The sequence below is a fragment of the Toxotes jaculatrix genome, chromosome 8 (genome assembly GCF_017976425.1).
Source record: "Toxotes jaculatrix isolate fToxJac2 chromosome 8, fToxJac2.pri, whole genome shotgun sequence".
In the NCBI taxonomy this organism is placed as follows: Eukaryota; Metazoa; Chordata; class Actinopteri; family Toxotidae; genus Toxotes; species Toxotes jaculatrix.
In genome coordinates this window covers 17,684,296-17,702,955 of record NC_054401.1, presented here as the reverse complement: position 1 = coordinate 17,702,955, position 18,660 = coordinate 17,684,296, and the positions used below count along the sequence as shown (strand labels likewise).

Sequence of the window (18,660 nt, the reverse complement as noted above, 5' to 3'; positions counted from 1 at the left end):
TGGGAAACATCAAATACAGTGACAGTCCATTTAAACCAGGTGGTCATTGCTCAATACCAATGTCCTTAATGACTGGATGCTTTCATGTAATTCACTGTTACCAAGCGCCACAGACACACTGAGCCTCAGACTCAGTGCTGTTTATGCATGAGGCAATAAACCAGAAACAGACTGGCCTGTGCTCATTAGGTTAACAAGTCTGACCACGCTGTGATCTCTAGTCTATATTTGATTTGTGGGAGTTAATATAAAAATTTAAACTACGTGACATTATAGCAGGCACTCTAAGTGGCTAATCAGATGTAAATTGGATGAAACTTTATATACCATATCTGTTTTGAAATTCTACTTGAACAGGTCCTCCAAAAGTCCAATCACCAGCAAACGCATCACCAACATCATAGAGTTCATGACCTTTGAGGTGCACAAGTATGCAGCACGGGGTCTGTACGAGGAGCACAAGTTCCTCTTCACTTTGCTGTTGACGCTGAAGATTGACATGCAGAGCAACAGGGTCAAACACGAGGAGTTTCTCACGCTCATTAAAGGTAAGAGCCGAATGAGAACAGGTTTTGCTTCTGTTGTCTTGTTTACTCATGCAGGTGAAAGCATGGATTGTTTTTTTTTTGTTTTTTGAAGCAAGTTTGCTAGTTGAAGGAATTTCTGTGCACATGTATAAAAGCTAAACTCAAGCATTATGTTCACTGTGATGAATTACTCAGCATTTTCAAAACACTATAGGTTAATTTCCATACTGTACAGTACTAAAATACACCAAATGGAACCTAATTAATGCCTATGGAGAAGAACTTTTCAAAAGTGAAAATTATGCTTGGGTCAAAAAGCAAAATGCATAGTTGTAATCTTGTTTAAAGGTAAATCTCGATTTTGTTACAATAGCTCCCTAAAATCCTCTAATTTGCTCAAAGCATAATGGTGTGGCATGGTGAGTATGAAAACATCTACACTGAGCCTCTGAGAAATTTCAGAATTTTATGAAACTATTATGACCTGTAGCAAAAGCAAGGACTTTTTTTTTTCTTGTGTCAGTATATGGAGGATATATTGGACATGATTAGAACTGCAGCCAAACATAGACAGGATGTACACTGGCACACCAGATACTGTGATACTGTTTCCACTACTGTGTTCATTATTTACTTAGCGGGCACAGATTTTTTTTTAAACTCATCTCAAGGTTTACACACATTTCAAACATATTTGTAGTTTAGCAGTTCACTGAATCAGAGATATGGAGTGCTCCTCACCGCAGGGATAAAAGCCAGCTATGACAACTGGCAAAGCCAGAACAGACGCAGTCTGCTACTTGCATGCAGCTTCACCATCTGTTAGCTCCAACCTGCTGAACATGGACTCACAACATGACTTTTGTGTATATTTTTGAACGTTTGCATGTATTTGAAAGATTTAACATTTAACAGATCTTTGCATTTTAATGTATTCTTCTAGGCAAACATATATACATATATATTTTTCACTGTGTGTGCGTGTGTGTGTGTGTGTGTGTGTGTGTGTGTGTGTGTGTGTGTGTGTGTGTGTGTGTGTGTCATCCAGGAGGTGCATCTCTGGACCTAAAAGCTTGCCCTCAAAAACCAGCTAAGTGGATCCTTGACATGACCTGGCTCAACCTTGTAGAGCTCAGCAAACTCTGGCAGTTCTCTGATATACTGGATCAGGTACAACGCGCGCACACACACACACACACACACACACACACACACACATACAGACACCTACACATACACACACACACACACAAACCTGCATAGCTTGATCAATTTAAATGTGCCCTGACAGGTCTATGATACGTCTTTTTAGCTGAGAGAGTTTTAACCCACAAGGACTTTTATTTTTTAAAGTCTGCAGATAGTGCTCATCTGTCATCTGTTTCTGACACACACACACACACACAGACAGATTCAGCAGTGGTCTCTAGGTGCTTATTAAATTTTTTTCTCGGCTCTCCTTTGCTCTAGTAACCATGTCAATATCAGTCTTATGTCTCGCGTCATCACTGTCTTTTATACACATCCACACACACGCACACACTCATGAAGACTGACTGTCATTCACGTACAAATACACACACCCTTATGGGTGACTGACATCCCTGTGGCTCCCATGGAAGGAAAAGCTCAGTGCTCTGTGAAATGAGCTTAGAGAAACTTCCAATCAATTACTTTTGGCTGAGCATGTGGACACATACACAGAAGTATGTGTGTATGTGCGCTTACTTGTATTTCTTCACACAAATACATGTGTATTTTTGTGTGAATGATTAACAGGGAGAGGTGGATTAACAGTTCTTTGTTTCGAGAAATCAGTCTACCAAGAAGAACAAACTGAGGACAGGATTGTGCTGTCATTTCCCCCCAGTGAGAGAGAGAGAGAGAGAGAGAGAGAGAGAGAGAGAGAGAGAGAGAGAGAGAGAGAACCATCTGAGCCTCCCTCTGACTCAGCCTCAACTCTTCAAACAAGACTGTACAACACACCCATGACAAAAAAGCTCTTAGACTGCACCTCGTTTCACACCTAAAACAAACATCATATTCAGGCACCCATTTTAGCCCTGTGGTTGAAGACTGGCTCATAAATTCAGGTGTGGGATGTGAATGTGTAACACATTCGCTATCAACAGTTGCTGTTAATGTGCTCTTCAGCAAAGCAGCGAACCCCTTAAGTTGTTAAGTGGAGCTGCTCAGTGGCTAATAGACAAAGACGAGGAGCTCTCAGTTGTGAGTGTGTTCAACTTTATGAATGTAAAGCAGGTGGTTGCTTCACTTCCCTGAATAAATACTTAATAAAAAAGAAAGACATTTTCTAAATGACCCATACAGCCATTCAGCCTCTTCATAATATCATTTATAATGATATGAAAGCTCATCAAATAATATAAAAGCTCATGAAAAGTAAATAACAAATGCTCTAGAAGTGGGATGATGATGAAAATTAAAATAAACTGTCAGCTTTGTTGTACTGCAGTAACCTCATTTTTAATAGAAAATACAGTTTCTTTGATGAGGAGCTGAGGTAAACCTGGTTAACACAGCTAGATGTTTGTTAGAGTAACCTTATTTCTTGTCCATATATCTGATTTTACTCAATTTCTAACAGGATTTTACATGTGCACATATTTATGAGAGAGACTTAACTACTAACATACTGAAACAGAAGCTAAAATTAATATGTTGAATGAGATGGTTCCACGTCTGAACATAAGAGTTGTAAAATTCAAACACAGTCAGGAAAAATGGTGTGCTCTTTCCTTACAAGACCTGTCCTCCATTTTGACCATAAGTCCAAATGCAAAAAAAAAAAAACAAACTCTGAAGGTTGCAAAGCTGCATCATATGTCACTAATACGCTTACAATATGCTGGGGTTGAAAAATATGCTCGAGATAAATGTGATCACTAACCAGCTGCATGGAAACACTGGTGATACAGTTAACAGGTTATTGTGGTGCATGTGCTGTAAACGTGATCTCTGATTTCCTGCTTTAACCTGATTTTTTTTCCCCCCAGTAAACTGATTTCCTGCACGCATACAAACACAGTCATTAACAGGTTATGTGATGTGTGATGTCACAACACACAGCATATGTTGAGCTATCAACCATTCATATCATGTGTTGGAAGCACACGGTGTTTACAGGGATTCAATACAAAATGCTTTCCAGGCAAGTACAATACAACAAGTGTCAATTCAGCACCTCATGTTTATAATCACCTGAGTTACATGACGCATTACACATGTGTGCCATGTCATCCTGTCCAGAATATGATGAAGGATGACTCATCTGACCACATCCCTGTTTTCCACAGCTCTGTAGACCAGTGCCTATGAGCTCTGAAATGTGCGCTCGCCTTTGTAATGAGGAGTTTATGCACTGCAACCCCACTTTAATATCCCTCTCTACGGACTGTTGTTGCTGACAGTCTGATCACGTCCTGCTGCATACAGTATACAGTGTACAGTATATATGTTTGATTATTTCTGTTTAATTCCACTGGGTTTGACTTTGAACTACATGTTTTTGCAGTCTCTGAGTCTCTGTTACTTGTTGTGTAAGTTTCGAAGAAGAGAAAAGGGGGGACAGAAACCGTCATAATCAGCACCCAAACATGTTGTGCAAGTACAGAAAGGTGCAGAAAGCCACATGTTCATCACGGTCCTTAGGCACATTAGGACAATTTGGACAATTTGTGGTGTGAAACTAGGAGAGTGCACAGTGAATACATTTCAGTATTTAACAGAAACATAGGGTACATTTAATCTTTTCTTTTTCCTTTCTATTTGCATTTCTTTTTGCCACTGAAAAATTTGAGCCTGAAGCTGCTTTGACTATCAGTGTTTGTGTGTCTAAATGTGTTTGCCTGCAGTATGTAATGATTTTATTTTTCTACATCTTCTTCCTTCTGGATTTGATGTCTTGGGAAGCAGTAAAAGGCTTTATAATTTCTATCTGTGTGTTCTTGTGTCAGAGCTGTTTACGTTGTCTTTCAGATAAGTCGTAATGAGAAGCAGTGGAAGTTGTGGTTTGATAAGGAGGCCCCAGAGGAGGAGGTGATTCCGAACTCCTATGACCAGGCTCTCGACTGTTTTAGACGCCTGCTCCTCATACGCTGCTGGTGTCCCGACAGGACCATTGCACAGGTTAGAAAAGACACATCTGTGTGTCTGGTTACGATGTTCAGATTCAAGGATCTGGGCCCTTAAAAACCAACTTTTGGTTGGTCTAATCAGCTTAGTCACGATAAGTGTGCTTCCACTTTCATAATGAACAATATAGGTAGTGCAAACCCAATTAGGCAGAGTAGCCAAAAGCAGCATATTCCTAATGAATTGACGGGTTAGGGCTGGGAGTGCAATGCCCGGTTTACTTCAAAAATACACTTGTATTAATGAGACTGGGTCCAGAAAAAAAGAAGAGTCTAAAAATCTCTTAATCTACAGAAACATCCCCCTTGGCCAAAGCTTTCCTTGAAAGGCAAAAGTGGCACACATTTAGTAAAACGGCTCCCTCTCTGAAGCTTACTGAGCCTGAATATCTACAAAGGCTAATGGACATTCACTTTTTACAGATGCATAGTTTTTTGGTCCATTGCAGACAAGCCTGGAGTGGAATTTATTTTGTTGCACTCACAAACAGTCCAGCAGTTGTCCTTGTCTAACCCTCCTAGTCTTTACTTTTGATTGAAAAGAGCAAGCCAGGAAAAAAAAATCCTTTGAACTACTCACCCAGGTCCTCAGCCTTTCAGAAAGTAAATTTATGCCAATATTTAGTTTTAAATTGGCTTGCAATGCTGAACAAGTCTGTCCCCCAGTGTTTTAGCATGTTGAATTATGAAGCAGTCAACAAATATACTAAGTCCTCAGTTCTTTCCCTTTCTCCTCTAGGCACGTAAATACATAATGGACGCAATGGGGGAGAAATACACTGAAGGGGTGATTCTCGACTTGGAGAAGATGTGGGAGGAATCAGACCCTCGAACACCTCTCATCTGCTTCTTGTCAATGGGCTCGGATCCAACTGACTCCATCATCGCACTGGGGAAGAGGCTGAAGATCGAGACCCGATATGTCTCCATGGGACAAGGGCAAGAGGTCCACGCCCGCAAGCTTCTGCAGCAGACCATGGCTAATGTGAGTCAGTGGTGAGAGGGCTCTGCTATTTTTGCATCATTTGATGCAGCAGCAGAAAATGCTGTTTCATGCAGCATGTTGAACCAGACAGGAAGGTTCTTTGTCTCTAAAAATGTGTCTTTAAGCTTTGTGATCCCTTATAGACAGGACAAACTTTTCAGAGTTAGTTATTCACTAAGATCCTTCTTGGAAATTTTGACATCATCATCACTTTGCAGTTCTATGCAGTATATATGATGAAGATTATCATCACTGATTGTCCCCAGGGTGGCTGGGCCTTACTCCAGAACTGCCACCTGGGTCTGGACTTCATGGACGAGCTAATGGACACGGTGACAGAAACGGACTTCGTACACGACAGCTTCCGCCTTTGGATGACCACAGAGGTCCACAGACACTTCCCCATCACCCTTCTGCAGATGTCAATCAAGTTCACCAATGAACCGCCACAGGGCCTCAAGGCGGGGCTTAAAAGGACCTATGGAGGTGGGCCAGTCTGGTTCAGTTTAAAAAGGAAAACTAATTAACCAGAAATCTGACTGTGTCACAGTTTCCTGAGCAGGTTGAGTGGTGAGACAGTACTAGGAATAAAGATGCACGTATCCTGTCAGCAGTCAATACAATGCTCCAGCCTTAAATGAACTGAAGTAAAATGTCAACAGATTGATCAATAGTTCATATCATAACACTGAGAGCAGTCTGTGTACGCAAGACAATAGTAACACAATGATGAGGATGCAGAATAGGTTTTCTTATTATCCTTCATGTGTACAACTCATTTGTGGAAGCGCACACTCACTGACTCTCGCACACACACAGACACAGACAGACACACACACACACACACACACACACACACACACACACAGACAGACACACAGACTGTCAATCAGTCACATAATCAATAACTAATGAGCTTCGTATGTGTCCTAGGGGAAAGTCAGTGGGAGAAAAGGCAATAAACAACTGTTTGCTGCTGAACTTATTATGTTACATCCAAGTGCCAGAAGCTTGTAAGGTTCCTGAAATTTTAAACAAGCTGGAGCGCACAGTTTGTGTTTTTATTCAAACTCTAAAGAAGGAGAAAGAGAAGACTATTTAATATGTATAAACCAGCTGTCTTTGCCTGGCTCATATGGAAAAGGGATACGTGTGGTTCCTGAAGGGCAACTGAGAATCTTAGTACATGCTTATCTTCAGCTCTTGAATCCTGACTGCAATTAAAAGTTGAATTTCTACATCAGATTAGGAGAAATCACATTTGTTGTGGGCAGTGCATTTAGAATATTAAAGTGGGTTTCAGACCATGCTGATTTTTTCTCATATTCCTTCAAAGCTGTGCTTCTTTTGCTAAATTTGAAGTAAGGCTGTTAGAAATCAAACTGCCTGTTAGATGGATGTTGCAGAGATATTTTTTTTTTTCAATAACTGAGTGTTTTGGAAATCCAGTATGTGGTAGTTATGGAGATTAAAAGTGTGAGCTTTCAGATGGAGTTTTAAACCTCTTCACACTTTTATCTTCCTGAGCCTGACAAGATTCTCCAAACTTCACCAATATTCAGTAAAGCCCTTTGATATGTTACCTGTCAGATTTTCCAGAAGAGAACTGCCAGCTTATATTGTACAATGTTAAGTGTGTATCACTCCTGGAGTCACGGAAATCGCTAGATCTTAAAATATTTAAACCAATTTAATAAAACGGATTCATACGCTAAATATGTAAGAACATTTGTTTACTCAGATCAAAAGTCGTCAGCCTAAAGCTCTTTTCTTTTTTAAATGTTTTTTTTTTATTTCAGCTTTGAAAAGAGAACCTGAACTGGTATCGGTTTCTAATGTATTTAAACCTTCCGTGTCTGAAGTAACAGAAGTAACAAACTTTCTGCTGAGCGGTCTCTTAAACAGGAGAGCTGTTTAAGAGACCGCTCATGCCTTCATCTGTGTGTCCCTCACCAGGTATAAACCAGGACCTGTTGGATGTCAGTAACATGGTGCAGTGGAAGCCAATGCTCTATGGAGTTGCATTTCTCCACAGCACAGTACAGGAGAGGAGAAAGTATGGACCTCTGGGATGGAACATCCCCTATGAGTTCAACCAGGCCGACTTCAACGCCACAGTCCAGTTTGTTCAGAACCACCTCGATGACATGGACATTAAAAAGGTAGGAGAACTGACAAAGCGCCCAAGTGCTTAGCAAACTACACTTTACGCCAGTGTTTGATCACATAGAGGGAAGGTAAGATCAACACACACATCTTTACAGCTATCAACAACAGCAAGGTTTAGCTGAAACAGTTCAGAGTGCAGAGTTACAGAATGATGATGATTTAATTTGGAATTAAAATTTAATATAAACAAACAGCTAAAAAAAATGAGGCTTGTTGAAATCTGCCACTTAAATGACAAGAAAAAAGTGAAATATGTAGCATCCTTTGGTCTCTTATTATGCATTAACTTTACAGATTAAAGTATATTGTCATTTCTTGTGTGATAAATTGTACTATCTATCAGACGCAGGAATTCATTTTGTTTTGGTCAGTTACTGTGACCATCACAATCATTATTTCTCATCTCCTCAGGGTGTATCATGGAGCACAGTGCGATATATGATCGGAGAGATTCAATACGGTGGCCGTGTGACTGACGACTACGACAAGCGCCTCCTCAACACCTTTGCCAAGGTGTGGTTCAGCGAGGATATGTTTGGACCTGCCTTCAATTTCTACAAGGGCTACAGCATCCCGAAATGCTCCAATGTTGACCAGTATCTGACATACATTCAGGTGTGTCCCTCTCTGGTGGATGATAGGTGTCGGTATACATTTTTATGTGACTTCTACAAATAATACAACAGGTTCAAAGGCATTTGTCAGACTGGGCATGTGGCTGTCTTAAGGGTTTCCTGTATGTTTGCACATTAATGCCCTAATCTTTTACGCCTTTGTTAAAATTCTGTTGCGGTCCTATGATGTTGCCGTCATCATTTTCATTGTCTCAGTTTTCCTATGCTGAAGGCTTACAGGGCTGACAGCCTTCAGTGAAAAGAGCAACACTGCAGCGATGAGGTTTTGCAGAACACCAACAAACTGTGCTCCTGCTACATCCAGATACAAGCTGTCATTTAGGATTTTAGATAAAATGCAAACATGCAACATTTTATTATAGATTATGTATGATTTATTAGTGTGCTTACCTGGTGTGTGTGTGTGTGTGTCTGTGTGTCTGTGTGTGTGCGCGCATGTCTGGGGGCAGTTCCTGAGCTAGTTTCATTAAAGCTAGTTTCATTATGATGGATGCTCAGGGCTGCCAGGCTCAGCTTATTCCTCTGCACTGCCTTTCAAATAGAGAATGACAAACACAGCCTTGGAGAACACACACACACACACGCAAAATTCACATGTACCACAAATTTGCTAACAACCCTTCTTTCTCTTTCTGTCACAGACACAAGTACACACATTCACAATTTATCTACACAGACAAGATACACAACAGAGCACAACATGTCTGTGTGTGTGTGTCCACGTCTGTGTATTTAAATTAAATGCAGAAAGACAGGAACAAAGCTAAAATTCCCTAAGAGGAAATAAATGACCACAGCGAGGGACAAAGGCTGTTCTGCCCGGCACCCTGTGTGACTCTCTCTTCATCACCTCCCGTTTTTCTCATCGCATTAGCCGGGCTCTCTCCTGACGTTGGACTCTGTTTGAATGCAGTGTGATTGATGTTTGAGGGATAAACTAGCCGGTGATGACATAAATCACAAGTGTCTCCCCAGTGCAAACGGAGCTATTCTCAATCAACACAGAAACGAGCACGAGAGAAATGTGGTGAGACAGGGACAAATAAATCTGTTTTTGCTAAAATGTGCTAACGTACAAAGATGAAACACTATTTTCTGTCATATTCATGTGCTAATTGCCGTTTCACACCATAACACCATTCTTGGTGTGTTAAAGTAGATTAGAGGTTTAGCCAAAAATAAAACAAAGCATGCAGCAAATTAGATCTCTTTACTTACGTGTTTCCGTTTCAAAGCGAGTTTGTTCTGAATTTTTCTAGTTTTATAAGGAACCTCATTAGTTACACTACAGTAACAGATGGTCTGTCTTTCTGTCATCATTGAGAAAGACACTCACTGCAAGATGTCTTTGAACCAATTAAAGCTACACAGTTTCAACCCAGTGCCTTTCATAGGCGGCTGATAGGCAGTAGGCTGATGTTCTTGAGTCCCTTTTCAAATTCAACCATCCTAATTAGAACAGCTTTGGCCCTGGTTTTAACCTAATTTAAATGTCATCAGTGACAGCCATAGAAACCCCTGTGAGGGTCAGCAGTTGCTCGGTAGAAATAAACCATAATGGTGAGCCACTTATTATGAATTTTTTTTCTTCAGAGGATTTCTTTTAGCCACCTGACCTCGTGAAGAAATAATTAATAACGATATCAGTGACGGCACACATCTATACTGCTGAGTTATTTATCCTATGAGACCAACTGCAAAATTGATATTGACTGCTACAGAGCTCAGAGTCAGTAGGTGAACATCTTTGCAAGAGAGAGAGAGATGCAGCTGAGGTCCACTGCTGCCAGTGACTATGTACATTCAAGTCTGCACGGTCTCTGTGATGGTAAGAATTCACAACACACATTATCCTATAAAAGCACAACAGTGGATTGGTGTCTTGTCTTAATACATGTCCACCAGAAATGCATCGACCCATCACCACAGGGACGGGAGCTCATTTCTCAGCAGTGGAACCTTTGGCCTGGTCTTGTGCCCATTGAGCACAGTTGGCTCTGTTTATTGGTGGAAAGCGGCGGAGGGATCTTGTCGCTGTGCTAACGATTCATACTGATTGGTCAGAGCGGTTAGATAAGGAGGGATGGCACGAATCTCCCATGTGTTACACCCTCACAAAGCTCCTCACTGGAGGGTGAAAAGAAGCAGCTGGTGACACCACGTGTATCAGAGGAGACACTTGGCTGTCTGCACTTCCCCCAGGCCAACAGTGGGCTTAGCAGTGACAAAAACTGCTGTGCAGGGAAACGGGTATTTGAAACTCAGGAGAAAAAAAAAAAAAAAAGAAGAAACATAAAAATCTCTTCCACATTGCTGGAGAATTTCTCCCATAAGCTCTTCCAGCCTGTTTCTGTCGGCTCAGTTTGAGGCGATACTCTGCTCCACAGGGGCACTAGGGCCCTCTCACAGTACCTGTTGTGAGAGCAGAGAGAACATACCTTGGCTATTTCTGTCTAAAAATATTTTTCAAAAATTCTCTGCGACCCGGAACAGCTGACCTGCGGTTCAATAACTGTTGCTCTTTCTTTCTCAGGGTCTGCCGGCCTGTGACACTCCAGAGGTGTTCGGTCTCCACCCGAACGCAGACATAACCTACCAGAGTAAACTGGCTAAGGACGTACTGGACACCATCCTCAGTATTCAGCCTAAAGACAGCTCGTCAGGCGGGGGGGAAACCAGAGAGGCTGTGGTGTCCAGGCTGGCTGATGACATGCTGGAGAAACTGCCTCCTGACTATGTACCTTTTGAAGTAAGCCTGTGTGTATATGTGTGTGTGTGTGTGTGTGTGTGTGTGTGTGTGCACGCACCATAAACACCCTGAGGTGAGTGAAGCAACATGTGCAGTGTTTCTCTGCTCACCACGCCTGCTGTGCAGACTAAGTGGTGTGGTGCTGTCAGAGAGGTGGGATGTGTGTTAGTGAGCTGATGGAAAGTTGTGAGTGATAGATAGAAGAGAGGACTAGGAATAGACAGAGGGGTGTGAACGCAGCTCAATCTTGCTAGATTTGTTTTTATTTTGGGGTTTCTCTCCTGTTTTTGTCACTTAAGAGAAAGCGAGGTGAAAATGTGACTTTTCTGAGTCGAGGTGCAAAGCTCGTCATGGAAAACTTGTCACTGCGCACCCTGTGTCTACCACTTTCAGTTCCAGCTATCTGCTTCTCTGTCTCTACAGTATATGAAAGCAGTTAAAAAAAAAATCCCAAAAGTTGTTTTAAAACAGGGGATAATTGTATGTAGAGCACAGATACGACCATGAATTAACAGCACATCTCTCTTCTGTCCTTTCTTCTTCTGTTCTGAACCTTTTTTTTTTTTTTCTTAAGATCATCTATGAAATGCAGGTGTACTGAACTGTAGGGATTTCTGGCTCATGAACAGGTTTTTCTGTATCTACATCAAGCAAGTCTCAGTATGCTCCCTCCATGCATTAAACATTCAGCTGAAAATTCATTCAAATTCCATCATCTTATCTGATTTAATGAAACCAGGTGAGGGAACGTCTCCAGAAGATGGGTCCCTTCCAGCCCATGAACATCTTCCTGCGTCAGGAGATCGATCGGATGCAGAGGGTCATAGTTCTGGTCCGAAACACCCTGACGGACCTCAAGCTGGCCATCGACGGGACCATCATCATGAGCGAGAACCTGCGGGACGCCCTGGATTGCATGTATGATGCGCGGATACCCGCACGCTGGAAGAAGGTGGGTAGAAAACATAGCCTGGAAATAAAAATGACAAAATGGACACACAGTTGTCACATTGAACACAGTTGATTCAGCAAAAACCAGTAGTACCAGCACTGGTTCTAAAAGACAAGCAGCCCTGAAAAGTTATTTTATTATTGTGATTCTTCTTCTGACACCGACACCATTTAAGTAACACCTAGCCTTTGATATTTTATTTTTAGCTGGAAATTTTCTGCTTCACAAACAACAAAATTAGCTTTTCTAATACAACCAGTCATCATTTAACTGTGCTGAAAGTGATAAATGATCCTTGCTTTTAATACAGAATGCTAGCAAGCCATTTTTGGGATCCTTGAGCCATAAATGAATATCTTGAAGATCCTTTTTTTATGCCTGTGCTGGTATCATTTCTCTGATGTTATTTATTGTCCTTAAGGTTTACTTGTTTATTTCAGATAACATCACATATGTCATGCTAGCTAAAAGGGTGTTCAGTCACTATCATCAGTCAGCCTTGTAATTTCTTGTTTAGCCGGCACTGATGCTCCTTACCTTTTTATTTATGTACCGCAGTTAACAAATTTCTTCCACAGTGCACAGATCCATTTCTGTGATGAATGAAAACGTGTCTTACAAACAAACTTATCTGAAGAAATTGCTAGAATATTAAAACAGAGAGAGCTGGTGCAAGAGAAAACAACAGAGAAGTATGACTCCACATGACTTTTCCCGTAACTTTAGATTTGAATCATTCTGTTGGCATTCAAGCTCTGCTCTCACAAACATTACATCATTAAAATAATTTAAACCCGAGTGGCTTCCCGGCTGTAACACAAGGGCTTTCTACTTACAGTGCTTTCTCCAACTGCCTCCATTCTATTGTTTTTTTTATTCTAATCTTTTTTTTATTCTGTTGAGCTCAATTCTTCCTTTTGCTCTTGCCACGTGGTGATTCACACTGCTTTTTTTTTTTTTTTTCCATGTCTCCCTGTTGTCTTCTCCTCTGATCCTCCTGGATGACAGTTCTCAGTGTGTCATCGTAATGTTTTGTTCGTGTTGTTGTTTGTCTTTGCTTTTCAGGCATCCTGGGCCTCCAGCACCCTGGGGTTCTGGTTCACGGAGTTGCTTGAGCGGAACCGGCAGTTCCAGGCTTGGATCTTTGAAGGGCGGCCCAACTGCTTCTGGATGACAGGCTTCTTCAACCCGCAGGGCTTCCTGACAGCCATGAGACAGGTACACACGGCATCAGGCTACCTACCTACTTACCCACCACCGGGGAGGAGACCAGATGGCACACGGAGGGAGAAGCAGGCACACGGCCACATTCAAACACACACACACACACATGCACACAGCCACTCGCACAGTGGCAGGCAAGCACACACATATTTCTTTGTTTTCTAATGAATTCCAGTTAATGTTCATGTGTGGGAGTGAATACAACAGAGAGATGCAATCTGAATGTTTAAGCCCCCTTGGTTCAAATCTCAAGTAATGTCCCTGATGGTTGGGCTCATTATTCAATATTATAAATATCCAGAAATGTATCTACATTTATATAAAACATAAAAAAAAAAAAACAAGTGATGATAATAATTTGGATTTCAGAGTAAGTGCTCTGTAGCTGATACTCATTTGCAGATTCTTCCCATTTTTCACTTCACTGTCTTGGAATGGAAACATGTTCTGATCTGTGCTTGTTCTTAACTGTAAACTACACTGAACAGTGACAAGAAAATGAAAATTCAGTTGAAACCAGTTAAACCAATCAGCACCATATAAAACAAATGGTCTAAAACATATAAAATAAGAATATTTGACATTGGTTTTGTTGTATTTTGCCTATGTACTTCAGATTTTGTGTGTAATGTCTCTCCTGTAGAGCTAATGATACATCCATCCTACTGGGGAGGTCTTGCTTTTCTATTCTTAGCTATTCAGAGACCCACAACATTTCGCTATCACAATTCACTTGCAGTTTGAACTAAATCAGTCTTTTCCATCTTTTACTGCCTCCACCAGGGCAGTTTTTTTTCCATTTTTAGTCCTGCAAGTGTTTTTATTTGTCAGCAAAATATCTCCAAGACCTTCAACCGTGATGATTGGCGGCCTTGGGACATGACATCTGAATTTGGTGGTGATCCAGATATTATATACAGTAACTGCTAAAATGAACTGAAATAGAAATCTGTAGGCTGAAGTATGTTTTCAGGGCCAACAAATCAGTTTACTTTACAATTTATGTAGAAATAGGAATAGAAAATTGTTAAGCTTTGGTGTCAGCACATCTGACCGCCCTCTTGTTTTTATTTTATTCTACTCTGGAGAAAAATCCCTGTTGCTCAGAGGCAGAGAAAATATTGTGGATGGAGACTTTGTGTTTTGCTGAGCAGGGATTTGTTGGACTACTGTGTTAGCTCCCAAACGCAGCAGTCTCATCTTGTATACGGGCTTCACAGGAGAGACATTGCAGCTTTGGTCCAGTGGCTTCACAGACTGTCTGCATGGTGCTCTGACTCTGTGTGTGACATGTGGTGAAAGTCCTGGCTTGTTTATAAGATCTGTTGTGTGTCTGTCCTCTTCAGTAGTTATGTGCCACTTTCTGTCCAGTTTTTTTACAGTAAGGATTTTGCCTTTTTTTTTAAAGGATAAAATGACTGAAGGGATACAATACTCGCATTTCATTTATTTATTTGTGTACTCTGTTCTCGCTCCTTGTTCTTTTCGAGTCATATTAGATTTATTTTCTGTTTGTTACTGCATCTCGCAAAACAACACCATCGATGGAGTACACTTGCCTCTGCCTGATGGTGTTTTTCTTTTTTATTGTTCCTCTATTACAGTCCTGTTATCAAAATTGATTTTTTTTTTTTTTGTTTCTGTGGGGGAACAGTTGCCAAATGTCAGTTCTGTCATTCACATCACTGCCTTACCTTGCAAATTTGTCCCTGCACTCGTAGGAGATCACTCGAGCCAACAAGGGCTGGGCCCTGGACCGTATGGTGCTGTGCAATGAGGTGACCAGGTGGATGAAGGACGACATCACCCAGCCCCCTGCGGAGGGAGTGTACGTCTATGGCCTGTACCTGGAGGGAGCCGGCTGGGACCGCCGCAACTGCAAGCTCATCGACTCCAAACCCAAAGTCCTCTTCGAGATGATGCCTGTGATTAGGATGTACGCTGAGAATAACGGTGAGATTTATTATTCGAGAACATTAGATGAAGGGAGGCTTCCTTCGAAAATTCAACAAAGTGGATTTTTGAAGACGTTTCAATAGAACGCTCTAATCTGGCAATGGTGCTCTAAGCTTTAATCATGTCTTTCTTAAGAGGATCAATCTTTCTAGTCTGTCAGTGTCTCAGTCTGTCTCTTCTCTCCTGAACGTTTACATCCCACGCAGTCACTCAGAATGGATGGATGTAACATTTAAATGTCAAGCAGACTAAATGCTATTTATTTTGCCTGGGAATAGATTACCAGCAGTATGTGGCACTGTGTTTGTTTTGGATAAGAGCAGATTATATTCAGGCAGGCAGCAGAGAGATGGGGCCCCTGCGGACACCTGCAAGCGAGGCTGCCTGGGAAATGACTTGATGATACGCGTAATGCGGTTTACACTCTGTACCCTCCCAGCTTTTTTCACTGGACCACTGTTTTGCTGTCAGTGCAAAGGAGACTGGTGAGGGATGTTTCGTTAGACAAGTGGTTCCAAGAGCGTCTATGAGTGTGTGAGACACTCATATGTGTAGGTATGCATGAGAGTCTTGAAAACCCTTCTACTTAATTGTGGCTTCCTTCAGAGAGATTAGTTACATCTTAGTATATCATATCTGAAGACACACTCAACAAGGATTGCTGGTTGTGGTGCTGTGGGAGTAGTGGTAAATAACCACATGTTCTCCTAATTTGGATTATTTGCATGACTTGAGCATAACGGATGTTTTGTTTAGCACAGCTGGGTGTCCCAGTGGGTGCTCACATAGATTTCCAGTGGCTTCAGAAAGTGTTCAGACCTTTTCACTTTTTGCACAGTTAAATTTTTTACAATGGATAAAATTGCCCTTTTTCTCCCCATTGATCTGCCCTCAGTAAGCCATAATGACAGAGGGAAAACATGTTTTTTAGAACATTTAAAGCTTTAGAAATGCTTTTATACGCATGCCCCTGCAATCTACAGAGAGTAGAGACATTTTATATACATACAGAGGTCTGTGCCTTTCTAAACTATGTCCAATCAATTGATTCTGCCACAGGTGGACTCCAATCAAGTTCTCAATAAATCTCAAGGATCATTAAAGCAAAAAGAAGGAAACTGACCGCAATTTGTTGTACAATTTGTGCCACAGCTAAAAACACGTTTTCACTTTGTCATTATGGGTGATTGAGAGTACATTGAAAGATAACGTGATCAAGTTGCTGTTTTTTGATTTTCTTCTATTTTTCTATGCCACAGGTGTGAAGGATTCTCGCCTTTACTCCTGTCCAATCTACAAGAAGCCAGTTAGGACAGACATGAATTACATCGCAGCTGTAGATCTGAAGACTTCGCTTTCTCCAGAGTACTGGATCCTACGGGGTGTGGCACTGCTCTGTGACGTCAAGTGACCACATGTTGACAAACGCCGACGCATACCTGGCAGGAGGTTAGGCATTATCAATTGTCTTTGAGTAAAATTGAGACAGAGCGGAGACAACATTGGTGAAAGATGTGGTTTCATACAATGTGACAAAACCTCTGATGTCTCATTTAAATATAGTTGGACTTCGAAGTGTATAACCTCGCTTAAAGTGATTATTGTTACATACACAATGTCAAAATGTATTTAGTGCCTTCAACACAAGGTCAAAAATTGGAATGATTGAATTTGAAAACATCATGACAGTGTTATATGTTTTGTTTGGAGTCACAGTGGACAGAGACAGCTTGAGTGTGATGACTTAAGGTCTATTTGTCCATCAGTTTATTCGATGGCTGTGTTGTAACAGTCTAACACAGACCTGGTTGATCAAGAGTATCAGTCCAGTGTTCAGGGACATTTTCGTCATCCTGCCGTCCACTGTAACTCCTGAGCACATCATGGCACAGTCCCGTCATGTTACTATTCTGTGAACTTAGCAGACCCTTGCAGGCAATTAACAGCACTCCACAGAAGTGAAATACATAGAAATTTTAATGAAGTTTTTACAAAAAACAATGGCATCATCAAAACATCAAAACACTTTTTTGGTTGTATTTTCTTTTCTTACAAAACCACCATACCATACGCACTCTAAAGCTACCCTGTACACAGATCAGGCTCTGGTTTCCCAAATCAAAGTCTTCACACTGAAATCATCTTAATCCCTTTGTTATCCAGCAGTTTTACTCTAACCTGGCTTTTAAATCCACATGGCTCAGATCTGATCCTCCCAGCAACAAAACCCAGATGTTCAGTTTTCAGCAGGTGCTCACAAATCTGACCCATGCCATAAAGACTTCTTAATTAGTTTTAGTTTTGTGTAAACAGTCAGTGTAGACGAGATAATTAAAGTGCAAAGACAGTTTTGGGAAACTTTGCCCCACATGAATATCATAATATATTCATAGATTCTTTTGTTTTTTTTTTTCAATGTGTGTTTTTATGGTCCTAGACCGTCTGTAAAATACATCCAAGACTTCGTGCTTCTAACAAGGTCGATGGAGTTATGTACACACGTGTCTCCTTGTTGGCCGTCTGTGTTTTTTTTTTTTTCTTTTTAAACTAGACCAGCTTCGCCTTTGCAACAGTGGTCATGCAGTTTTCCCTTTTGTTGTTTGTCCTTTGTTTTCATTTTAAACATCAGATCCTCCATCCGTGACCTTTTGTATCACATGGTTGAAATTTGGTTTGGCTGGGGGCACACAAGCTTCTTGATATCCGTAACGCCAGCATGTCTCGTTTGTATTATCACTGTTCACTCTGAAATTTTGGATGCTCTTCAAGAGGCCTTGATGTGCAAATTGTTGCCATGCACGCTGTCTATCTTCTTTGAGCTGTCCATTATTTGACATCCAAAATGTACTGTGTCCTGTAAAATGAACAGAATACAGATTCTGTTTTTGATGCACCTGCCTGATACCACAATCCTCCCAGAGCTGAGTCAGAATACTAAGTTACGACCTTTTCAGACTCTTCTCTCTGTCTGAACTTGTAATGATATTAGATCTGACTGACTTGTGCCACTGTGGCTTTTCTGTATCCAACATCCTAATTACTAAATATATCAGGGGTTATTGCCTACTTGCTGCACATGCTACACTTACAATTAGATAAGTGACAAAATGTATACTACAGCTGTGGCATAAGTAACTTGCAATGCAACATTAAAATCAGATTTTTCTCCTCGCAGCGCAGATCTGATTCCTTTGTGCCTCACACTTTGTTTCTGTTACAACAGCACTGAGAAGATCAAACGTCTTCGTCTATCTGGAATGAAGGTCTGTGCTTTGTGCCTGTGTAAATTCAGCGTATTCTGAACCAGTC

General features: G+C 41.1%; 1 protein-coding gene across 5 annotated transcripts in view; it reads left to right on the top strand.

Moving 5' to 3' along the window:
* The window catches only part of dnah5 (dynein, axonemal, heavy chain 5), a 90,496-nt gene extending 73,655 nt beyond the window's left edge, over nucleotides 1-16,841 (top strand). For all 5 annotated transcript variants that reach the window (XM_041044454.1, XM_041044455.1, XM_041044453.1 and 2 more), the window contains 12 exons: nucleotides 358-548; nucleotides 1,576-1,697; nucleotides 4,527-4,676; nucleotides 5,421-5,666; nucleotides 5,933-6,152; nucleotides 7,623-7,828; nucleotides 8,247-8,450; nucleotides 11,004-11,219; nucleotides 11,959-12,171; nucleotides 13,237-13,389; nucleotides 15,117-15,348; nucleotides 16,611-16,841. In XM_041044454.1, the coding sequence (XP_040900388.1) occupies nucleotides 358-548; nucleotides 1,576-1,697; nucleotides 4,527-4,676; nucleotides 5,421-5,666; nucleotides 5,933-6,152; nucleotides 7,623-7,828; nucleotides 8,247-8,450; nucleotides 11,004-11,219; nucleotides 11,959-12,171; nucleotides 13,237-13,389; nucleotides 15,117-15,348; nucleotides 16,611-16,762 (2,305 nt within the window). In that variant the 3' untranslated portion in view covers nucleotides 16,763-16,841. The remainder of the gene's footprint in view (nucleotides 1-357; nucleotides 549-1,575; nucleotides 1,698-4,526; nucleotides 4,677-5,420; nucleotides 5,667-5,932; nucleotides 6,153-7,622; nucleotides 7,829-8,246; nucleotides 8,451-11,003; nucleotides 11,220-11,958; nucleotides 12,172-13,236; nucleotides 13,390-15,116; nucleotides 15,349-16,610) is intronic.
* The last annotated feature ends 1,819 nt before the right edge of the window (nucleotides 16,842-18,660 follow it).